The 21,780-nt window shown below is 50.2% G+C and overlaps 2 protein-coding genes across 3 annotated transcripts in view; both read right to left on the reverse strand.

Annotated features, from left to right (window-relative positions):
• LOC308148146 (potassium voltage-gated channel subfamily B member 2-like) overlaps positions 1-9,056 on the reverse strand; it is a gene marked incomplete at both ends in the record, with an annotated part of 22,844 nt that extends 13,788 nt beyond the window's left edge. Inside the window, one exon of the mRNA XM_080521582.1 lies at positions 8,475-9,056. Within this exon, the coding sequence (XP_080377708.1) occupies positions 8,475-9,056 (582 nt within the window). The remainder of the gene's footprint in view (positions 1-8,474) is intronic.
• A 5,583-nt stretch (positions 9,057-14,639) lies between these two features.
• LOC308148144 (dnaJ homolog subfamily B member 6-like) lies at positions 14,640-20,743 on the reverse strand. Of its 2 annotated transcripts, XR_013937185.1 has the most exons (9): positions 20,593-20,743; positions 19,769-19,883; positions 18,050-18,159; positions 17,794-17,859; positions 17,307-17,417; positions 16,199-16,345; positions 15,825-16,125; positions 15,435-15,659; positions 14,640-15,278 (listed from the first exon to the last, which is right to left on the reverse strand). XR_013937185.1 is itself a non-coding variant. In XM_080521580.1 (8 exons), exons 2-8 carry the CDS (start codon positions 19,831-19,833, stop codon positions 15,554-15,556), a joined length of 906 nt encoding a protein of 301 aa, XP_080377706.1. In that variant the 5' UTR covers positions 19,834-19,883; positions 20,593-20,743; the 3' UTR covers positions 14,640-15,553. The 2 variants fall into 2 exon arrangements, 1 of the variants encoding a protein (XP_080377706.1); XM_080521580.1 differs by having other exon boundaries at positions 14,640-15,659.
• Between the last annotated feature and the right edge of the window lie 1,037 nt (positions 20,744-21,780).

The following is a 21,780-nucleotide window of genomic DNA, read 5'->3' on the forward strand; positions in this document are numbered from 1 at the left end:
GTCTGAAACTCTGACCGCCTGAAACTGAAACTCTGACCGTCTGAAACTCTGACCGTCTGAAACTGAAACTCTAACCGTCTGAAACTCTGACCGTCTGAAACTCTGACCGCCTGAAACTGAAACTCTGACCGTCTGAAACTCTGACCGTCTGAAACTCTGAACGTCTGAAACTCTGAACGTCTGAAACTGAAACTCTGACCGTCTGAAACTGAAACTCTGACCGTCTGAAACTGAAACTCTGACCGTCTGAAACTGAAACTCTGAACGTCTGAAACTGAAACTCTGACCGTCTGAAACTCTGACCGTCTGAAACTGAAACTCTGAACGTCTGAAACTGAAACTCTGACCGTCTGAAACTCTGAACGTCTGAAACTGAAACTCTGACCGTCTGAAACTGAAACTCTGACCGTCTGAAACTGAAACTCTGACCGTCTGAAACTGAAACTCTGAACGTCTGAAACTCTGAACGTCTGAAACTGAAACTCTGACCGTCTGAAACTCTGAACGTCTGAAACTGAAACTCTGAACGTCTGAAACTGAAACTCTGAACGTCTGAAACTCTGAACGTCTGAAACTGAAACTCTGACCGTCTGAAACTCTGACCGTCTGAAACTCTGAACGTCTGAAACTCTGACCGCCTGAAACTGAAACTCTGACCGTCTGAAACTCTGACCGTATGAAACTCTGAACGTCTGAAACTCTGACCGCCTGAAACTGAAACTCTGACCGTCTGAAACTGAAACTCTGACCGTCTGAAACTGAAACTCTGACCGTCTGAAACTGAAACTCTGAACGTCTGAAAGTGAAACTCTGACCGTCTGAAACTCTGACCGTCTGAAACTGAAACTCTGAACGTCTGAAACTGAAACTCTGACCGTCTGAAACTCTGAACGTCTGAAACTGAAACTCTGACCGTCTGAAACTGAAACTCTGACCGTCTGAAACTGAAACTCTGAACGTCTGAAACTGAAACTCTGAACGTCTGAAACTCTGAACGTCTGAAACTGAAACTCTGACCGTCTGAAACTCTGAACGTCTGAAACTGAAACTCTGAACGTCTGAAACTCTGAACGTCTGAAACTGAAACTCTGAACGTCTGAAACTCTGAACGTCTGAAACTGAAACTCTGAACGTCTGAAACTCTGAACGTCTGAAACTGAAACTCTGAACGTCTGAAACTCTGACCGTCTGAAACTCTGACCGTCTGAAACTGAAACTCTGAACGTCTGAAACTGAAACTCTGACCGTCTGAAACTGAAACTCTGAACGTCTGAAACTCTGAACGTCTGAAACTGAAACTCTGACCGTCTGAAACTGAAACTCTGACCGTCTGAAACTGAAACTCTGACCGTCTGAAACTGAAACTCTGAACGTCTGAAACTCTGAACGTCTGAAACTGAAACTCTGACCGTCTGAAACTCTGAACGTCTGAAACTGAAACTCTGAACGTCTGAAACTCTGAACGTCTGAAACTGAAACTCTGACCGTCTGAAACTGAAACTCTGACCGTCTGAAACTGAAACTCTGAACGTCTGAAACTCTGAACGTCTGAAACTGAAACTCTGAACGTCTGAAACTCTGACCGTCTGAAACTCTGAACGTCTGAAACTGAAACTCTGAACATCTGAAACTGAAACTCTGAACGTCTGAAACTCTGAACGTCTGAAACTGAAACTCTGACCGTCTGAAACTCTGACCGTCTGAAACTCTGAACGTCTGAAACTGAAACTCTGAACGTCTGAAACTGAAACTCTGACCGTCTGAAACTCTGAACGTCTGAAACTGAAACTCTGAACGTCTGAAACTGAAACTCTGAACATCTGAAACTGAAACTCTGAACGTCTGAAACTCTGAACGTCTGAAACTGAAACTCTGACCGTCTGAAACTCTGACCGTCTGAAACTCTGAACGTCTGAAACTGAAACTCTGAACGTCTGAAACTGAAACTCTGACCGTCTGAAACTCTGAACGTCTGAAACTGAAACTCTGAACATCTGAAACTGAAACTCTGAACGTCTGAAACTCTGAACGTCTGAAACTGAAACTCTGACCGTCTGAAACTCTGACCGTCTGAAACTCTGAACGTCTGAAACTGAAACTCTGAACGTCTGAAACTGAAACTCTGACCGTCTGAAACTCTGAACGTCTGAAACTGAAACTCTGAACATCTGAAACTGAAACTCTGAACGTCTGAAACTCTGAACGTCTGAAACTGAAACTCTGACCGTCTGAAACTCTGACCGTCTGAAACTCTGACCGTCTGAAACTCTGAACGTCTGAAACTGAAACTCTGACCGTCTGAAACTGAAGCTCTGACCGTCTGAAACTCTGACCGTCTGAAACTCTGAACGTCTGAAACTGAAACTCTGACCGTCTGAAACTGAAACTCTGACCGTCTGAAACTGAAGCTCTGACCGTTGGACGTCCTCCTCTTAATGTTTCCCTCTTTTCCTTTTTTGTTGTTCTTTTTTTCTTTTTTCCTCCTTAAATTGATTGATTGTTTTTTGAACCAGACCCAGAGGAGGAGAACCTGCAGAACCAGACCCAGAGGAGGAGAACCTGCAGAACCAGACCCAGAGGAGGAGAACCTGCAGAACCAGACCCAGAGGAGGAGAACCTGCAGAACCAGACCCAGAGGAGAACCTGCAGAACCAGACCCAGAGGAGGAGAACCTGCAGAACCAGACTCAGAGGAGGAGAACCTGCAGAACCAGACCCAGAGGAGGAGAACCTGCAGAACCCGACCCAGAGGAGAACCCGCAGAACCAGACCCAGAGGAGGAGAACCTGCAGAACCAGACCCAGAGGAGGAGAACCTGCAGAACCAGACCCAGAGGAGGAGACTGTCCAGTTCCAGTCGGACAGAGGACGGAGGTCAGAGACAGAGGTCAGAGGTCAGAGGACAGAGACAGAGGACAGGGAAAGATGACAGAGGACAGAGGACAGAGATCAGAGGTCAGAGACAGAGGACAGAGGTCAGAGGACAGAGACAGAGGACAGAGGACAGAGACAGAGGTCAGAGACAGAGGACAGATGTCAGAGGACAGAGGACAGAGGACAGACTCGCAGAGCAACAAGCTCCAGATTATCATAAGAATCACGTCCGTCTGGATTCTAGAAGATTCCAGCTGCAGGAAACGGATCAGCTGGAGGAACAGAGCCACTCCAGGGTCTCCAGGGTCTCCAGGGTCTCCAGGGTCTCCAGGGTTTCCAGGGTCTCCAGGGTCTCCAGGGTCTCCAGGGTCTCCAGGGTCTCCAGGGTCTCCAGGGTCTGACGCTGAACGGCACTGACACGTGAACATCCAGACTGAAGAGACACGTTGGTCTGATCCGGTTTCCAGAGCCTCTAACCCTCAACCTCAACCTCACCTCCACCCTCACCCCCACCCTCACCTCCCCTCCACCCTCACCCTCAACCTCACCTCCACCCTCCTCCTCACCCTCACCTCCCCTCCACCCTCAACCTCACCCTCACCTCCACCCTCCTCCTCACCCTCAACCTCACCCTCAACCTCACCCCCACCCCCACCCCCACCCCCACCCCCACCCCCACCCTCACCCCCACCCTCACCCTCAACCTCTCTGAAACCCTGAAACCCTGAAACATCCTGATTGAAGGCTTCAGGGAATGAAACTGTTGGTCTCATCGAGACCTGAACCCTGCAGGCCTCTGGAGACCGGAATCCAACAGGAAGTCTGAAATTTGCCTTTCAAAATAAGGTTGTCGGTTCAGAGGAACGTTTCAGTGGCGAGATTCTCCTCAAGTTTCCTGCTCAATGAATCTACATCACTTTGTTTTACAATGGGTGGAGGAGCAGGGCGGAGGAGCAAGGTGGAGGAGAAGCAGGGTGGAGCAGCAGGGTGCAGCAGCAGGGTGGAGGAGCAGCAGGGTGGAGCAGCTTTGTGCTGCAGCAGCGGGGTGTGAACAGACGGCAGGACTTGATCCCTCCTGACAGGATTACACTTCCTGCTCCACCCGAGCTCCGTCACTTCTCTGCAGCAATAAACGAGCTGAGGAGCAGAAAATCACTGACGGAGCTGAAACGTTCAGTTTTCACTGATTCAGTCAAACTCATGAAGCCACGTTTGTCCTTTGAACTTCATTATGAAAGTAAAATGAAAGAACAATTCTAAAGGTGTTTTTATTCTTTCTGCAATCAGAACTCGAATCTCAACAAGTTGAATCTGCTGGTTTTATCTGTTCCAGGTACAGAAATTCATATCAAATCATTAGACTACGTGTCTGTCCTTTGATGTGTCTGTTTTCATGTTGGCTATGAAGTGTGGACAGTCATGGTTCCTGCCTCCACACCTCGGGACAATCGGCACTTTTACACTGAAACTCCGGTTTCCTCTCGTCTCACAACTCATTTATTCTGTTGTCAAATAACTCATCGCCTTTATAAGTGTATTTTTCCGCAAACGGAACAAACACCTGATTTGAAATGTGTCACAGTTTGTTCGGATAAAGTTTTACCACTTTGAAGTCACATAAAAGGGAAACTTGATGCACATTTGTTGTTTTCTGAAGAAGAAATCCTCCAATCCCAGGAGCTGCTTCACTCACTAATCCCTGCCAGGGTCACCGCTCTGACCCTCTCAAGATGGCCGCCACATCCCAGCATGCAACACTGCACACACCTGATACACACACTCCTCAAGCCTCACACACTACAGTGAGAAGACGAACCCTCACCACTCATCTGGTAGCACACACACACACACACACACACACACACACACACACACACACACACACACACACACACACACACACACGCACACACACACACACACATACTTTGTGCAGCGTCTTACTAATACTGAAGAATAAGTAGGTAAAGTAAGTAAGTAAACATTATTTATATAGCGCTTTTCAGTGAGTTAGAGTTAGAGTTAGAGTTAGAGCTAGAGAGCTAGTTAGAGTTAAAGTTGGAGTTAGAGAGTTGGAGTTAGAGAGTTAGTTAGAGTTAGAGTTAGAGTTAGAGAGTTAGTTAGAGTTGGAGTTAGAGATAGAGTTAGAGAGTTGAAGTTAGAGTTAGAGCTAGAGTTAGAGTTAGAGGGTTAGAGTTAGAGAGTTAGTTAGAGTTAGAGTTAGAGAGTTAGAGATAGAGAGTTAGAGTTAGAGTTAGAGAGTTAGAGCTAGAGTTAGAGAGTTAGAGTTATAGTTAGAGAGTTAGAGTTCGAGAGTTAGAGTTAGAGAGTTAGAGTTAGAGTTAGAGTTAGAGTTAGAGAGTTAGAGCTAGAGTTAGAGAGTTAGAGTTAGAGTTAGAGAGTTAGAGTTAGAGTTAGAGTTAGAGAGTTAGAGCTAGAGTTCGAGAGTTAGAGTTAGAGAGTTAGAGTTAGAGCTGGAGTTAGAGTTAGAGTTAGAGTTAGAGTTAGAGAGTTAGAGCTAGAGTTAGAGAGTTAGAGTTAGAGTTAGAGAGTTAGAGTTCGAGAGTTAGAGTTAGAGAGTTAGAGTTAGAGTTAGAGTTAGAGTTCGAGAGTTAGAGTTAGAGAGTTAGAGTTAGAGTTAGAGTTAGAGTTAGAGAGTTAGAGTTAGAGAGTTAGAGTTAGAGAGTTAGAGTTAGAGCTAGAGTTAGAGTTAGAGTTAGAGTTAGAGAGTTAGAGTTGGAGTTAGAGTTAGAGTTAGAGTTAGAGTTCGAGAGTTAGAGTTGGAGTTGGAGTTGGAGTTGGAGTTAAAGTTAGAGTTAGAGTTAGAGTTAGAGTTAGAGTTAGAGTTAGAGTTAGAGAGTTAGAGTTAGAGTTAGAGTTAGAGAGTTAGAGAGTTAGAGTTAGAGTTAGAGTTAGAGAGTTAGAGTTAGAGTTAGAGTTAGAGTTTGAGTTAGAGAGTTAGAGCTAGATGGTCCAATTAAAATTCAATATAATAAACAAGCTTTAAAAAAGTGTGTGAGGATGTTCTCACATTTCCAGCCACAGAAGAACTGGGGTAGGGTCTGGAGGGTAGGGTTCAGGACTCATAATCCCAGTGTGTAAGGCTGTTAGGGTTAGGGTTAGTGTTGAGGGTAGGGTCCTGAGAGTAGGGTTAGTGTTGAGGGTAGGGTCCTGAGGGTAGGGTTAGTGTTGAGGGTAGGGTCCTGAGGGTAGGGTTAGTGTTGAGGGTAGGGTCCTGAGGGTAGGGTTAGTGTTGAGGGTAGGGTCCTGAGAGTAGGGTTAGTGTTGAGGGTAGGGTCCTGAGGGTAGGGTTAGTGTTGAGGGTAGGGTCCTGAGGGTAGGGTTAGTGTTGAGGGTAGGGTCCTGAGGGTAGGGTTAGTGTTGAGGGTAGGGTCCTGAGGGTAGGGTTAGTGTTGAGGGTAGGGTCCTGAGAGTAGGGTTAGTGTTGAGGGTAGGGTCCTGAGGGTAGGGTTAGTGTTGAGGGTAGGGTCCTGAGGGTAGGGTTAGTGTTGAGGGTAGGGCCTGGAGGGTAGGGTTAGTGTTGAGGGTAGGGTCCTGAGGGTAGGGTTAGTGTTGAGGGTAGGGTCCTGAGGGTAGGGTTAGTGTTGAGGGTAGGGTCCTGAGGGTAGGGTTCGGCACCCGTACGTCCCAGCGTGTGAGGCTGTTAGGGTTAGTGTTGAGGGTAGGGTCCTGAGGGTAGGGTTAGTGTTGAGGGTAGGGTCCTGAGGGTAGGGTTAGTGTTGAGGGTAGGGTCCTGAGGGTAGGGTTAGTGTTGAGGGTAGGGTCCTGAGGGTAGGGTTAGTGTTGAGGGTAGGGCCTGGAGGGTAGGGTTAGTGTTGAGGGTAGGGTCCTGAGGGTAGGGTTAGTGTTGAGGGTAGGGTCCTGAGGGTAGGGTTAGTGTTGAGGGTAGGGTCCTGAGGGTAGGGTTCGGCACCCGTACGTCCCAGCGTGTGAGGCTGTTAGGGTTAGTGTTGAGGGTAGGGTCCTGAGGGTAGGGTTAGTGTTGAGGGTAGGGTCCTGAGGGTAGGGTTAGTGTTGAGGGTAGGGTCCTGAGGGTAGGGTTAGTGTTGAGGGTAGGGTCCTGAGGGTAGGGTTAATGTTGAGGGTAGGGTCCTGAGGGTAGGGTTAGTGTTGAGGGTAGGGTCCTGAGGGTAGGGTTAGTGTTGAGGGTAGGGTCCTGAGGGTAGGGTTAGTGTTGAGGGTAGGGTCCTGAGGGTAGGGTTAGTGTTGAGGGTAGGGTCCTGAGAGTAGGGTTAGTGTTGAGGGTAGGGTCCTGAGGGTAGGGTTAGTGTTGAGGGTAGGGTCCTGAGGGTAGGGTTAGTGTTGAGGGTAGGGCCTGGAGGGTAGGGTTAGTGTTGAGGGTAGGGTCCTGAGGGTAGGGTTAGTGTTGAGGGTAGGGTCCTGAGGGTAGGGTTAGTGTTGAGGGTAGGGTCCTGAGGGTAGGGTTCGGCACCCGTACGTCCCAGCGTGTGAGGCTGTTAGGGTTAGTGTTGAGGGTAGGGTCCTGAGGGTAGGGTTAGTGTTGAGGGTAGGGTCCTGAGGGTAGGGTTAGTGTTGAGGGTAGGGTCCTGAGGGTAGGGTTAGTGTTGAGGGTAGGGTCCTGAGGGTAGGGTTAGTGTTGAGGGTAGGGCCTGGAGGGTAGGGTTAGTGTTGAGGGTAGGGTCCTGAGGGTAGGGTTAGTGTTGAGGGTAGGGTCCTGAGGGTAGGGTTAGTGTTGAGGGTAGGGTCCTGAGGGTAGGGTTCGGCACCCGTACGTCCCAGCGTGTGAGGCTGTTAGGGTTAGTGTTGAGGGTAGGGTCCTGAGGGTAGGGTTAGTGTTGAGGGTAGGGTCCTGAGGGTAGGGTTAGTGTTGAGGGTAGGGTCCTGAGGGTAGGGTTAGTGTTGAGGGTAGGGTCCTGAGGGTAGGGTTAATGTTGAGGGTAGGGTCCTGAGGGTAGGGTTAGTGTTGAGGGTAGGGTCCTGAGGGTAGGGTTAGTGTTGAGGGTAGGGTCCTGAGGGTAGGGTTAGTGTTGAGGGTAGGGTCCTGAGGGTAGGGTTAGTGTTGAGGGTAGGGTCTGGAGGGTAGGGTTAGTGTTGAGGGTAGGGCCTGGAGGGTAGGGTTAGTGTTGAGGGTAGGGTCCTGAGGGTAGGGTTAGTGTTGAGGGTAGGGTCCTGAGGGTAGGGTTAGTGTTGAGGGTAGGGTCCTGAGGGTAGGGTTAGTGTTGAGGGTAGGGTCCTGAGGGTAGGGTTAGTGTTGAGGGTAGGGTCCTGAGGGTAGGGTTAGTGTTGAGGGTAGGGTCTGGAGGGTAGGGTTAGTGTTGAGGGTAGGGCCTGGAGGGTAGGGTTAGTGTTGAGGGTAGGGTCCTGAGGGTAGGGTTAGTGTTGAGGGTAGGGTCCTGAGGGTAGGGTTCGGCACCCGTACGTCCCAGCGTGTGAGGCTGTTAGGGTTAGTGTTGAGGGTAGGGTCCTGAGGGTAGGGTTTGGCACCCGTACGTCCCAGCGTGTGAGGCTGTTAGGGTTAGTGTTGAGGGTAGGGTCCTGAGGGTAGGGTTAGTGTTGAGGGTAGGGTCCTGAGGGTAGGGTTCGGCACCCGTACGTCCCAGCGTGTGAGGCTGCTCCTCACCTTGGCCGCCACCGAGGAGCTGGGTTTCTCCAGAAGGTCCCAGAGCTTCTGCCTCTTGTCGGGGCAGCACCCGTGCTCCTCCTCGCCCTCGTTCTCCCGCAGCGTGTCGGCCTCCCGCCGCAGCTCCTCGTTCATCTGCTCCTTCTTCTGGTGGTAGCGCGCCTGGCAGCAGGACTCCAGGTAGATCTCGTCGATGCCCCAGTAGTCCAGCTCCTGGCCGAAGGACAGGGCGCACATCTCCTCCATCATGTGCAGCTTGCCGGTGCGGTAGAAGTTGAGGATGGAGGAGAACGCCACCGGGTGGCGGTCGAAGAAGTACTCGTTCTCCGCCAGGCCGTAGTCGTCGCACAGCTCCAGCAGCGACTCGTGGGTGTTGCAGTCCCGCAGGCGGCCCAGCCGGGTCCGGGGCAGCCGGTCCAGGGTCCTCCACAGGACCTCGTGGGTCAGCCCCCCCACGTTGAGCCGGACCCGCCGGGACCGCGCCTTCATGCGGATTATGTCGATGGGCTCCGGGGGGAGCACCGGGCCGGCGGCGGGCCGGGGGGCGACTTTGGGGGTGCTGAAGTTCACCCTGTCTGTCATGGTTCTGTTCGGTTGGGGGGGGGGTTCTCCTGGGGACTGGGGGGGGTCAGCTGGGGGCTGGGCGTCCGATGGGGGTTCTCCTGGGGGCTGGGGGGGTTCAGCTGGGGGTCTGATGGGGGCTGGGGGGGGTCAGCTGGGGGCGCGGCGTCCGATGGGGGTTCTCCTGGGGGCTGGGGGGGTTCAGCTGGGGGCGCGGCGTCCGATGGGGGTTCTCCTGGGGACTGGGGGGGTCAGCTGGGGGTCTGATGGGGGCTGGGGGGGTTCAGCTGGGGGCTGCGCGTCCGATGGGGGTTCTCCTGGGGACTGGGGGGGTCAGCTGGGGGTCTGATGGGGGCCCGGTGCTGGAGAGTTTGAAGTCTGGCAAGTTCAGTGAGATGATGGTGGAGGTGGAGGTGATGGAGGTGGTGGAGGAGGTGGAGGTGGAGGTGGTGGAGGTTCTCTGGGGGAGGCGGCCCAGACCCACCAAGCTCACCCGGATGTGTTCAGGGTCCCGAGGCTCTGGTGGGCTCCATGGCTGCACAGAGGAAACATCCACTGTTACACACAGTAATGAAGTATTACTTCATATAGGAACACAGTAACATTTTAACAATACTGCAATAAATATATTCAGAATGTTCCAACATTTCCTTTACGTACGTGTGGAATCAGAAGGTTCTGCTTTTACATCAGAATGTAAAAGAAAAGATGGTTTCGCTGAAGCGTTCAGGAGAAACTGCAGGTTCAAACCTCATGATGAGAAAACCTCAGAAGTTCCTCATGAGGCGTTCAGGAGCTTCAGTCTCACCACGTTTATGTTTCAGCTAAATCTGAAAGCCCGACACAAAGCTTGACCTGACACTTTGATGACTCTCTGCTCGACGGGCCGTAATCAGATTACAGGACAGGACCGACTTAAAGCTGCGCCGACCTGACGCTTTGGAAACGATTCGGCCGGAACCCAACTTCTACCTCGAGAACTCACAAAGCTACCACTTCAAGTTCAGTCGAAACGCAATTATACGTCCTTTATGCCGTCAGGAGTTCAAAGTGTTGACTGGCCGGCCCCCTGGTGGCCGGCCACCAGGGGGCCACCAGGGGGCGCCGGGTCGGGGGGAGGGTCACTTTGATCATTAACTCTGTCACTTCTCTTCTCACTCACTTTGATTATTAACTCTGTCACTTCTCTTCTCATTCATTTTGATCATTAACTCTGTCACTTCTCTTCTCATTCACTTTGATCATTAACTCTGTCACTTCTCTTCTCACTCACTTTGATTATTAACTCTGTCACTTCTCTTCTCATTCATTTTGATCATTAACTCTGTCACTTCTCTTCTCATTCACTTTGATCATTAACTCTGTCACTTCTCTTCTCACTCACTTTGATTATTAACTCTGTCACTTCTCTTCTCATTCATTTTGATCATTAACTCTGTCACTTCTCTTCTCATTCACTTTGATCATTAACTCTGTCACTTCTCTTCTCACTCACTTTGATTATTAACTCTGTCACTTCTCTTCTCATTCATTTTGATCATTAACTCTGTCACTTCTCTTCTCATTCACTTTGATTATTAACTCTGTCACTTCTCTTCTCATTCATTTTGATCATTAACTCTGTCACTTCTCTTCTCATTCACTTTGATTATTAACTCTGTCACTTCTCTTCTCATTCACTTTGATCATTAACTCTGTCACTTCTCTTCTCATTCACTTTGATCATTAACTCTGTCACTTCTCTTCTCATTCACTTTGATCATTAACTCTGTCACTTCTCTTCTCATTCACTTTGATCATTAACTCTGTCACTTCTCTTCTCATTCACTTTGATCATTAACTCTGTCACTTCTCTTCTTCAGGTTTGTTGATGTTCAGATATGATCATATTTATTAATGACTGAAAATATAAGGGCTTAAAAAGCTCGTTATATTTCCCAATTCCCTTTTTTGACTGGTTCAATATAGTTTAGTTGAAACTAAACTATATTGAACCTTAACTAACTATAGTTTAGTAAATATAAGCACAACATATGAACTAATGAGTTTTCAGGCTTTATATGAAACATCATTCTGATCGTTACCACAAAACCTCTGATCTTATTAATATTTCTAATATTTGTTATAAATTGTATTTTAGATTCTCAATATTTGTAAACTAAAATGATCCATATTAAAATAAAAATATTTAAGCTTATTTGAATACAATATGCAATTTCTGAACATTTTAAGGCCCAAACATGTAAAATCCATACAAACATGATGCCAAACAAAACCGTAATTTCTTATATATTTTAACACAAACACTGGAAGTGTTGAGGATTTCCTTCACTTTTCACAATTATAGCAACACAATAAAAGGGAAACTTCTGTCTGTATTTCATTATGTTTACGATTCAAAAGATCAAAAGAAAAACAGAAAAATGTACTTTCATCTATTTGTGACGAGAAAAATACAAACGTTGGTCAATTCACATTAAAAGCTGGGAAAATATACGATCATATTTTCAGACTGTGTTTATACGTGTAGAACTCCATAGAAAACCCATATATTCGTGTATATTTCCAGACGGTTTGGAGGAACGTCGTGTTTCACCAAGTAAATGTGAAGCTCTGCTGGTGAGGACGGAGACATATTGTCCTTTAACGCCCAGAAGACAAAGACTTCTGAGAAGAAAGACGCCATCAAAGAATGAAACATTATTCTATATACACGTTGTCTTATGCAATGAACAGTTGAATGCAGCCGAGGGACGGAAGAGCTGCAGGTCGTCTCCGTCCCGTTGGACCACCGAGGCTTACGTCTCCATTAGAAGTCCTCTGACTGCGGGACGTTTATCTGATTGTGTAACGGAGTTCCACAAATCCCAGCCGAGGCATTAGGCCTCGTCTCCCCTGGCTCAAGTCTGCCGGAGTTAATTATAGACCGTCTATCTTCTCCTGGGACATCGTAGGACACACACCACGTCAGGACTCTGCCGTCCGTCTCGCTGGGTCCGGCGGGACTCGTCCCACCGGCTCAGGTCTCGGCCGTGAGGCACTTCAAAACCTTTTTTTTAATCAGATAAGCCTTCGACTGGTCGCCGGTCCCTCTTGTTTCATGTCCTTCTTTAAGAGTCTGTGTTGGTTTTGTTTCTCACGTCTGTTTCTGGTCGTCAGATTCTACCTGTCGTAAGGAACCCTGGACTCTTTGTCCCCTACAGCCTTGCTCATTCTCCTGTGAACCCACGCCATAGTGACCTCACCTTCTAGACCTGGTTCTACCGGAACCTGACCTGGTTCTACCACAACCTGACCTGGTTCTACCGGAACCTGAACTACCGACAATACTTGTTCTGCTGATTTGTGTCCCAGTAAATCCCCTCCGACGACGGTAGGGCGAAACACGACGGTTTACTTCCACACGAGAGACTCAAACTGCTGGTGAACCTAAACTAACCCTACCCTAACCCTAACCCTACCCTAACCCTAACCCCAACCCTAAAGTTAACCCTACCCCAACTCTAATCCTAACCCAAACCCTAACCCTACCCTACCCCAACCCTATCCCTATCCCCACCCTACCCCATCTGGACCCACCAACTTCAACACAAGTGCCTGAGGAACCGCGTTCCGACGCTCTTCTAATCCCCCCCGGTTCCTCCGAGGATCAACGCGCCTCCTACCTCAGTGGAAAACGCTGAGATTCGGGAAACACCGAACTTTTTGGCGTCCCGGAGCTCCGAACCATCGCCGCCCGCCGCCGCCGCCTCCTAACCGCCAGACAATCCATCAAGACCGCCAAGAAGCCGGCCGGCCGGAAGACACATGGTACCGGCGGAATGAGAGACGACGGAGCCGGAGGAGAGACGTCCAGCCTGTGGGAGGAAGGGATGAAAGATAGAGGGAGGGAGGGAGGGAGGGAGGGATGAGTGATGGAGGGAGGGGGGGGAAGAGGGAGGGAGGGGAGACGTCCTGTCTACGGGAGGAAGGGATGAGTGATGGAGGGAGGGAGGGAGCGGGGGAGGGAGGGAGGGAGGGATATCCTGTCCGCGGGAGGAAGGGATGAGAGAGGGAGGGCGGGAGAGAAAGGGAGGAAGTGGGAAGACACGGGGGCGTCCTGTCCGTGGAATGAAGGGATGAGGGAGAGAGAGAGAGAGAGAGAGAGAGAGAGAGAGAGACGCCCGGAGGTAATAGGATTGAGGGTTCAGCACCAGGGACAGCTCCTCCAGATCAGCAGCTTGTTTCAGCTCAACTTCACTGGAGGGTCATCGAGTAAAACTAACACACACACACACACACACACACACACACACACACACACACACACACACACACACACACACACACACACACACACACACACACACACACACACACACACCTTCTCTCTATAGACACCAGTTCTCCTGGAAGGTTGACGGTTCATATAGGGAGGAAAAGAAGAGTCTGATCTCATGGTGGAGGTCATGGACACACACACACACCTGCACACACACCTGTGTACACACACACACACACGCTTATACACACACCCACACACACACTTATACACACACCCACTTATACACACCCACACCCACACCCACACACTTATACACACACACACTTATACACACCCACACGCTTATACACACACCCACACACACACTTATACACACCCACACCCACACCCACACCCACACACACACACACACACACTTATGCACCCACACACCCACACCCACACACACACACGCTTATACACACACCCACACACACGCTTATACACACACCCACACAGTGTTGTGACCGTGGTCTTTAATTGATCCAGCTGCTGAACGACTTTAACTTTCGTCACATGAACAAACTTTAAAACCTGAAAAGAAGAGAATCAATGATCAAAGTAATAAATCATGAAGACATCAAAGTAAATCCCCAGTTTACAAACAGTAACTTTCCACCAGTTACAGTTACATGATGCAGTGACTAAATACAAACTAATCAAAATAATTCTATAGATAAAATACCTCCGTGTGTACAAGTACTTTTATTGTGGTAGTATTGCTGATGGACAAACGTTTGTAGACGCAGAATGTAAATATGTGAAATGTGTGAGTGGAGAGTTGCTGCTGCATCATGGAGGTTCTAGAAGAACATGTGGTGTACTGCACATCTGGAATGTACTGTGTACATGTTGTGTACTGCACATCTGGAATGTACTGTGTACATGTTGTGTACTGCACATCTGGAATGTACTGTGTACTGCACATCTGGAATGTACTGTGTACATGTTGTGTACTGCACATCTGGAATGTACTGTGTACTGCACATCTGGAATGTACTGTGTACTGCACATCTGGAATGTACTGTGTACATGTTGTGTACTGCACATCTGGAATGTACCAGTGAGGACCAGATTCTCATCATATGAGGGTTTTTCCACTCCCAGAGTTAATCAACACTTTAATATAATTAGAGGTGAAGCGTTTGAGGCCACGCCCCCTAACCACACCTCCTGACCACGCCCCCTTAGCTTTGCCCCCACACCGAGTTCAGCCCGTGGCGTCCTGCTGGGTGTGTTTGCAGTGTATTGCAGTGTACTGCAGTGTATTGCAGTGAACAAAGAGCAGCTGGACGTGACTGCATCCTGAAAACAGGACGAAACTGGAGATTTATTGGTTTACAAAGTTCACAAAACTGGCGGTCTGTCCACTGGTGGTTTCCAGAACGCCTCCATCCTGTGCGCTTTATAATGCAGCTTCAACATTAAGACTCAACATGCGTATTTAAATAAACAAAGACTATTAGTACATATAAAATTGCATAACTCACTGAACTCATTCTACCAGCAGTTTAACTTGAAGGTTGAAAAAAAAACCAAAAGAAGGAAAAAGTGACTAAGAAGACGTTGGACACGTTAACGGGGCGAAGGACTTCCTTTTTAAATCAACGTGGACGTTCGTCTCGTCTTGTGAGGACGGACACGGCGGAGTGCAAACAGGAAGTGGGAGGACGAGGTCAGAACATGGACGTGGTCCCGAAGACGGACAGAAGGACAACCTGAGCCAAAACAACCAGAACCCGGCGCAAAGAGGAGTCCACATCCAGCGGCTCAGCGGGGGGGGACGTCCCAGGAGGAGACGGGGGACGGGGAGGACGAGGAGACGAGAAGACGAGGAGGACGAGGCTCTGGGGAGATGAACAGGACGAGGAGACGAGGTGGAGACGGGAGACGAGGAGGACGAGGAGAGGAACTGGACGAGGAGACGAGAAGACGAGGCTCTGAGGAGACGAGAAGATGAGGAGGCGAACAGGATGAGGAGACAAGGTGGAGACGGGAGACGAGGACGAGGTGGAGACGGGAGACAAGGAGGACGAGGACAGGAACAGGACGAGGAGACAAGGAGACGAACAGGATGAGGAGACGAGGAGACGAACAGGACGAGGAGACGAGGAGCTCAGCTCTGAGGAGACGAGAAGACGAGGAGGACGAGGCTCTGAGGAGACAAACAGGACGAGGAGACGAGGAGACGAGGAGCTCAGCTCCGTGTCCCTCTTCACTTGTGCTCCAGCCTCAGCAGCTGCTCTTTGCCGTTGATGGTTAAGGAGCGAAGACGTCCGTCCTCCTCCACCTCCACCCGCTCCTGACCGTTCTCCATCACCCTGCGGGACACAACGCAACTGGTGGACAGGAGACGTGGACTGAGGGTCTACCTGCAGGGACTGGGACACCTGTTCTTTCTGAGGGGTCTAGCTGCTGGGACAGGGACACCTGCTGGGACAGGGACGCTTTGAGATGTACTAAAGACGCAGAAAGATCAAAGGTACCTCTTGGTGGTGATCTTCCTGCCGTTGACGATCTTGGTGGACGTGGACACGGAGCGGAAGTTCCCCGTACTTCCTCCCCCCCCGCCCCCGCCCCCGCCCCCTCCAAACGAGGTTGACGAGAAAGAGGTGAAGCCGGCACCTCCTAGACTGCCCATGGTTGTCATGTGACCCATGTGGCCCATGTGGCCCATGTGTCCCATGTGGCCCATGTGGCCCATGGGGCTCATGGGGGCCATGGGGGTCATGGGGGTCATGGCGGTCATGGGGGCCAGGGGGCTCATGGAGCCGAAGGAGCCGAAGCCTGAGAAAACAGCACAAGGAGTGAGACCGAGGGACGAGGGGACGTGTCCAGCAGCGTCTGTCCTCCTCCTTACCAGGATCAAAGGGTGAGAAACCAGTGCCGAAGGGGGGAAACCCAACAAACCCCCCGTAGAACGAGCCCCCGGCTCGACTGCGACCCGCCCGGCCTTGGTGCCGCCGGCCGCCGCCGAAGAACGGATCCTCGCCGAACGGATCGGCACCTGGCAGGAGGCGGAGTCAAACACGGGGAGGAGGAGCAACGTGAGCAACGGCCTCGGTGCCGGGGCAACTCAGTATCACTCTGTATCACTCGGTGTCACTCGGTATCACTCGGTATCACTCGGTGTCACTCTGTATCACTCGGTGTCACTTGGTCACTCTGTATCACTCGGTATCACTCGGTGTCACTCGGTATCACTCGGTATCACTCGGTGTCACTCGGTATCACTCGGTATCACTCGGTGTCACTTGGTCACTCTGTATCACTCTGTATCACTCGGTATCACTCGGTATCACTCGGTGTCACTCGGTATCACTCGGTATCACTCGGTATCACTCGGTGTCACTCGGTATCACTCGGTGTCACTCGGTATCACTCGGTATCACTCGGTATCACTCGGTGTCACTCTGTATCACTCGGTGTCACTTGGTCACTCTGTATCACTCGGTGTCACTCGGTCTCATGCGGTCTCACTCGGTCACTCGGTATCACTCTGTATCACTCGGTGTCACTCGGTATCACTCGGTATCACTCGGTATCACTCGGTGTCACTCGGTATCACTCGGTGTCACTCGGTATCACTCGGTGTCACTCGGTGTCACTCTGTATCACTCGGTGTCACTTGGTCACTCTGTATCACTCGGTATCACTCGGTGTCACTCGGTATCACTCGGTATCACTCGGTGTCACTCGGTATCACTCGGTATCACTCGGTGTCACTCTGTATCACTCGGTGTCACTTGGTCACTCGGTATCACTCGGTGTCACTCGGTCTCATGCGGTCTCACTCGGTCACTCGGTATCACTCGGTGTCACTCGGTCTCATGCGGTCTCACTCGGTCACTCGGTATCACTCGGTGTCACTCGGTCTCATGCGGTCTCACTCGGTCACTCGGTATCACTCGGTGTCACTCGGTGTCACTCGGTGTCACTTGGTCACTCGGTGTCACTCGGTCACTCACCGAACAGGTCGGCGAAGGGGTCTCGGCCCCCGAAGAATTCCCTGAACACGTCTTCTGGGTTCCGGAACGTGAACTGCTGGTGGAAATGATCGCTGTTGTGGAAATGTCCCCCTGAAAGACAAAGTCCCGAGACAAAGTCTTCTGACGCTCCAAGACAAAGGAGGTCCGACGGCAGTGCCCACTTCACTCCTTCACTCACTCCTTCATTCCCTTCTTCATTCACTCCTTCATTCACTCCTTCACTCACTCCTTCATTCACTCCTTCACTCACTCCTTCACTCACTCCTTCACTCACTCCTTCACTCACTGCTTCACTCACTCCTTCATTCACTGCTTCACTCAGTCCGTCGTTGGCAGTCTGCTGCTCAGAACACGTGGACGTACATCAAAGCACTTCAAAGCAACAAATGAAACGACTGACACTGGTTTCCTTGGTAAATTAACTGACAGGATCTTTTCCTGGTAACGAAGAAGAAAAACCACCGACCTCTTCCTGTGTTGTTTCCCGTCAGACCCTCCTTCCCGTACCGATCGTAGACGCTACGCTTGCTAGCTGCAGAGGCAACATGAGCAGTGGTGAGAGCAGGGCAGGGGACACACCGTCCCACTGGACCAGGGTCCTGCTGGACCAGGGTCCCACTGGAACACCGTCCCACTGGACCAGGGTCCCACTGGACCAGGTCTGAAGCTCAGACCTGGTCCAGCCAGACCCTGGTCCAGCCAGACGAGACACTGACACCCACCGTCTGACAGAACTTCGTAGGCCTCCGACAGCTCCTTGAACTTCTGCTCCGCCTCGTCCTTGCCGTCGGGGTTCTTGTCCGGGTGCCAGCGCAGGGCCAGCTTCCGGTACCTGAACGGGGACACCAGATTTAAGACGCGTCTGTCTCGCTGCAGAGCGTCCGTCTCGCTGCAGAGCGTCCGTCTCGCTGCAGAGCGTCCGTCTCGCTGCAGAGCGTCCGTCTCGCTGCAGAGCGTCCGTCTCGCTGCAGAGCGTCCGTCTCGCTGGACGACGCCTGAACGAACATTCACGTCGATGCTTTGTGGGGTTTGGAGCGTAAAGTCCTCACGTCCCCTCCTGATAAGTACATTTGTACTTTATACTTGGTATAATGGGAATTAACATTTTACAAGTTATGGTTGATCCATGTTTGTGTTGTTCGCTGCTTTACGCCTCCAGGCCTCGAGTCGTAGAACCGTAGTACTTATAGCCTGGAGTCGTAGTACCGTAGTACTTATAGCCTGGAGTCGTAGTACCATAGTACTTATAGCCTCGAGTCGTAGTACCGTAGTACTTATAGCCTGGAGTCATAGTACCGTAGTACTTATAGCCTGGAGTCGTAGTACCGTAGTACTTATAGCCTCGAGTCGTAGTACCGTAGTACTTATAGCCTGGAGTCATAGTACCGTAGTACTTATAGCCTGGAGTCGTAGTACCGTAGTACTTATAGAAGATATTTTAACGGCGCCGCTCTGAGACGTCTTCAAGGTCTCTGAGGAACATCTGATCTTATAGCGTCCCTACCTTCTCCCTACCTTCTCCGCTCACATAGAAGCATACTTACACACACACACACACACACACACACACACACACACACACACACACACACACACACACACACACACACACACACACACACACACACACACACACACACACACACACACACACACAGTGTTGTGACCGTGGTCTTTAATTGGTCCAGCTGCTGAACTATTTTAACTTTCGTCACATGAACAAACTTTAAAACCTGAAAATAAGAGAATCAATTATCAAAGTAATAAATCATGAAGACATCAAAGTAAATCCCCAGTTTAACCTGCTTTGTTGTATCATGGAATGAGAAAGTAACCTCCTCCTTCAACGTTGGAATAAAATGGGGCAGCCGAGGGAAGAACGGGTTGTCGGGCGACTTCCCTGTGCCCTTGAGCAAGACTCTGGATTGTTGTGACAACCCTCCATACTGGGTTGTGTCTTTTCTCTCACTCCAGCAGGTTTTTCACCGAACACCTCCAGATCTGACTGATGTCCACATGTGAATGAGGTCCGTCTCCCGTCTCATACCAGGGGACGTCGTCCCACAGCCCGTCCAGTCGGAGACACAGGACAGGGACGGAGTGAAGGAAGCCGCTCCAGCAGCAGAATCCTGAACTGTCCCGTGTCTCCGTGGAACCAGAGGACAGTCCAGAGGACAGGCCAGAGGACAGACCAGTGGACAGACCAGTGGACAGATCAGAGGACAGACCAGAGGACAGACCAGAGGACAGACTAGAGGACAGACCAGAGGACAGACCAGAGGACAGGCCAGTGGACAGACCAGTGGACAGACAAGAGGACAGTCCAGAGGACAGGCCAGAGGACAGACCAGTGGACAGACCAGTGGACAGACCAGAGGACAGACCAGAGGACAGACCAGAGGACAGGCCAGAGGACAGACCAGAGGACAGACTCAACTCACGCTTTCTTGATGTCGTCTGCAGAGGCCTCCCTCCGGACCCCCAGGACCTGGTAGTAGTCCACCATGGTGAGGGGACGAGGGGACGAGACCAGGACCGGCAGCGAGCTCGATGCACCTGGAAGAGCAAAGACATGAATGGGGGGGGGGTCAGAGCTGGTTCTCCATTCACTGAGACCAGGACCTCAGGGAGGACTGACACCAGGACCTCACAGAGGACTAAGACCAGGACCTCAGACCAGGACCTCACAGAGGACTGAGACCAGGACCTCAGACCAGGACCTCACAGAGGACTGAGACCAGGACCTCACAGAGGACTAAGACACCAGGACCTCACAGAGGACTAAGACCAGGACTTCAGACCAGGACCTCACGGAGGACTGAGACCAGGACCTCCGACCAGGACCTCACAGAGGACTGAGACCAGGACCTCACGGAGGACTGAGACCAGGACCTCCGACCAGGACCTCACAGAGGACTGAGACCAGGACCTCACGGAGGACTGAGACCAGGACCTCAGACCAGGACCTCACGGAGGACTGAGACCAGGACCTCAGACCAGGACCTCACAGAGGACTGAGACCCAGAGAAGACCATCAGATTAGCAGAAGAAAAGAACAACAATACTAGCAACAATACCAATAATAGTAATAGTAGTAATAACAAAGGCGTTATAGAGGCTTTATAACTGTCGGGTCCAGATGTTCCTCCAGAGGAGAATCTAATAATGAAGCAGGATTCCAGCAGCGAAGCGCCTCAGAGGCTTAAGTGACGGCTGTTAGCTTAGCTTAGCTTCACGGCGCTGCTCCGGACACTGACCGACTCACCGTGGGTCTGTCGGCCGGCTGAAGCCTCGCGCACTCCGGCTCGCTTCTGGACTGGATCGGGCACTAGAAGCGTCCGTTCATGTTGAAATAGGAGTTTGTCACGTTCACCGGACCGACCGCGTCTTTCTGCTTGTTTAGCTGCTGCGGCCTCTTCTTCTCTCCCCGGCGGCGGGAGGTCCAGTCGGTCCTGACGTCACAGCGCCCCCTGTGTGGTACTGCAGCCTCTTCTTCTCTCCCCGGCGGCTGGAGGTCCAGACGAGCCGTCTCCCGTTTTTCGTTTTTAAATTGAAAATTGAAAACACGGAAATCGGATGGTTTCCGGTTTCCCCGATATGCGTTTCTGAAACAAAAATCGGGAAATAAAATCCGACCGTAATTCTTTATTTCAAGTTTGAGTTGCCGGAAAACCGGAAGTGGAGTCTCTTCTTCGCTTGTTGGGAGGGTAAACAACGGCGCATTGCGTCGCTGCCCCCTACAGGCTGACTGACTTTCACCCACCATCTTTCTGATACGCTCGTGATGACAAATTGTTTTAATCCTGAATAAAAATACGATATCCAGATAAGGTGACTGAGGGGTTTTTTTTTTGCAAATATAATAATATCTGATTTCCTTTAATATGTATATTTCAGAATAGACTGGCAAATCCCTGCAGCTACAAAAGGATCAAAGGAAGGAAAGACTTTGACATTTGTCCAGATCTGCAGTTTAACATGTGATGTTTGACTTGTTGGGCCTCCAGAGGTCAGAGGTCAGATCAGGTTGATGTGTGAAAGCACATTAGTGTAAGTGCAGTAACTAGTTATTATTATTACTGATATATATATATATATAGTTATTTTATTGCTACCATTATTAGTAGTACTATACACGAGTATTATACACTATTACACATTGTTATGATCTGTATTATTGTTATTATATAATACCTACTTCTAATGGCTCTGCCACTGCACCTTACTATTTATTTATCTTGCTTTTATCTCGTCTTATTTCTAAGTGCCCATGTTCCCTTCTGTGTTTTACTTTATGTCTTATACCCAGATATTTTTATATTTACTTTTATTTCTATTCTATTGTATTTTATAATATTCATATGTACCAGATTGCTGCAACAAAACAATTTCCCTTCGGGGATGAATAAAGTAATGATCTATCTATCTAATCCTGAATTTGTTTTTCCACAGA

The sequence above is a fragment of the Blennius ocellaris genome (genome assembly GCF_963422515.1).
Source record: "Blennius ocellaris genome assembly, contig: SCAFFOLD_113, whole genome shotgun sequence".
NCBI classification, from domain to species: Eukaryota; Metazoa; Chordata; class Actinopteri; order Blenniiformes; family Blenniidae; genus Blennius; species Blennius ocellaris.

Excerpts from the sequence above, each read along its gene's own strand:
- LOC308148144 (XM_080521580.1), bottom strand. The coding sequence starts at position 19,833 with ATGGTGGACTACTACCAGGTCCTGGGGGTCCGGAGGGAGGCCTCTGCA. Across the intron at positions 18,160-19,768 it reads GCAGACGACATCAAGAAAGC|GTACCGGAAGCTGGCCCTGC; the intron begins GTGAGTTGAGTC and ends GTCCCCGTTCAG. Across the intron at positions 16,346-17,306 it reads CCCCTTCGCCGACCTGTTCG|GTGCCGATCCGTTCGGCGAG; the intron begins GTGAGTGACCGA and ends GCCTCCTGCCAG.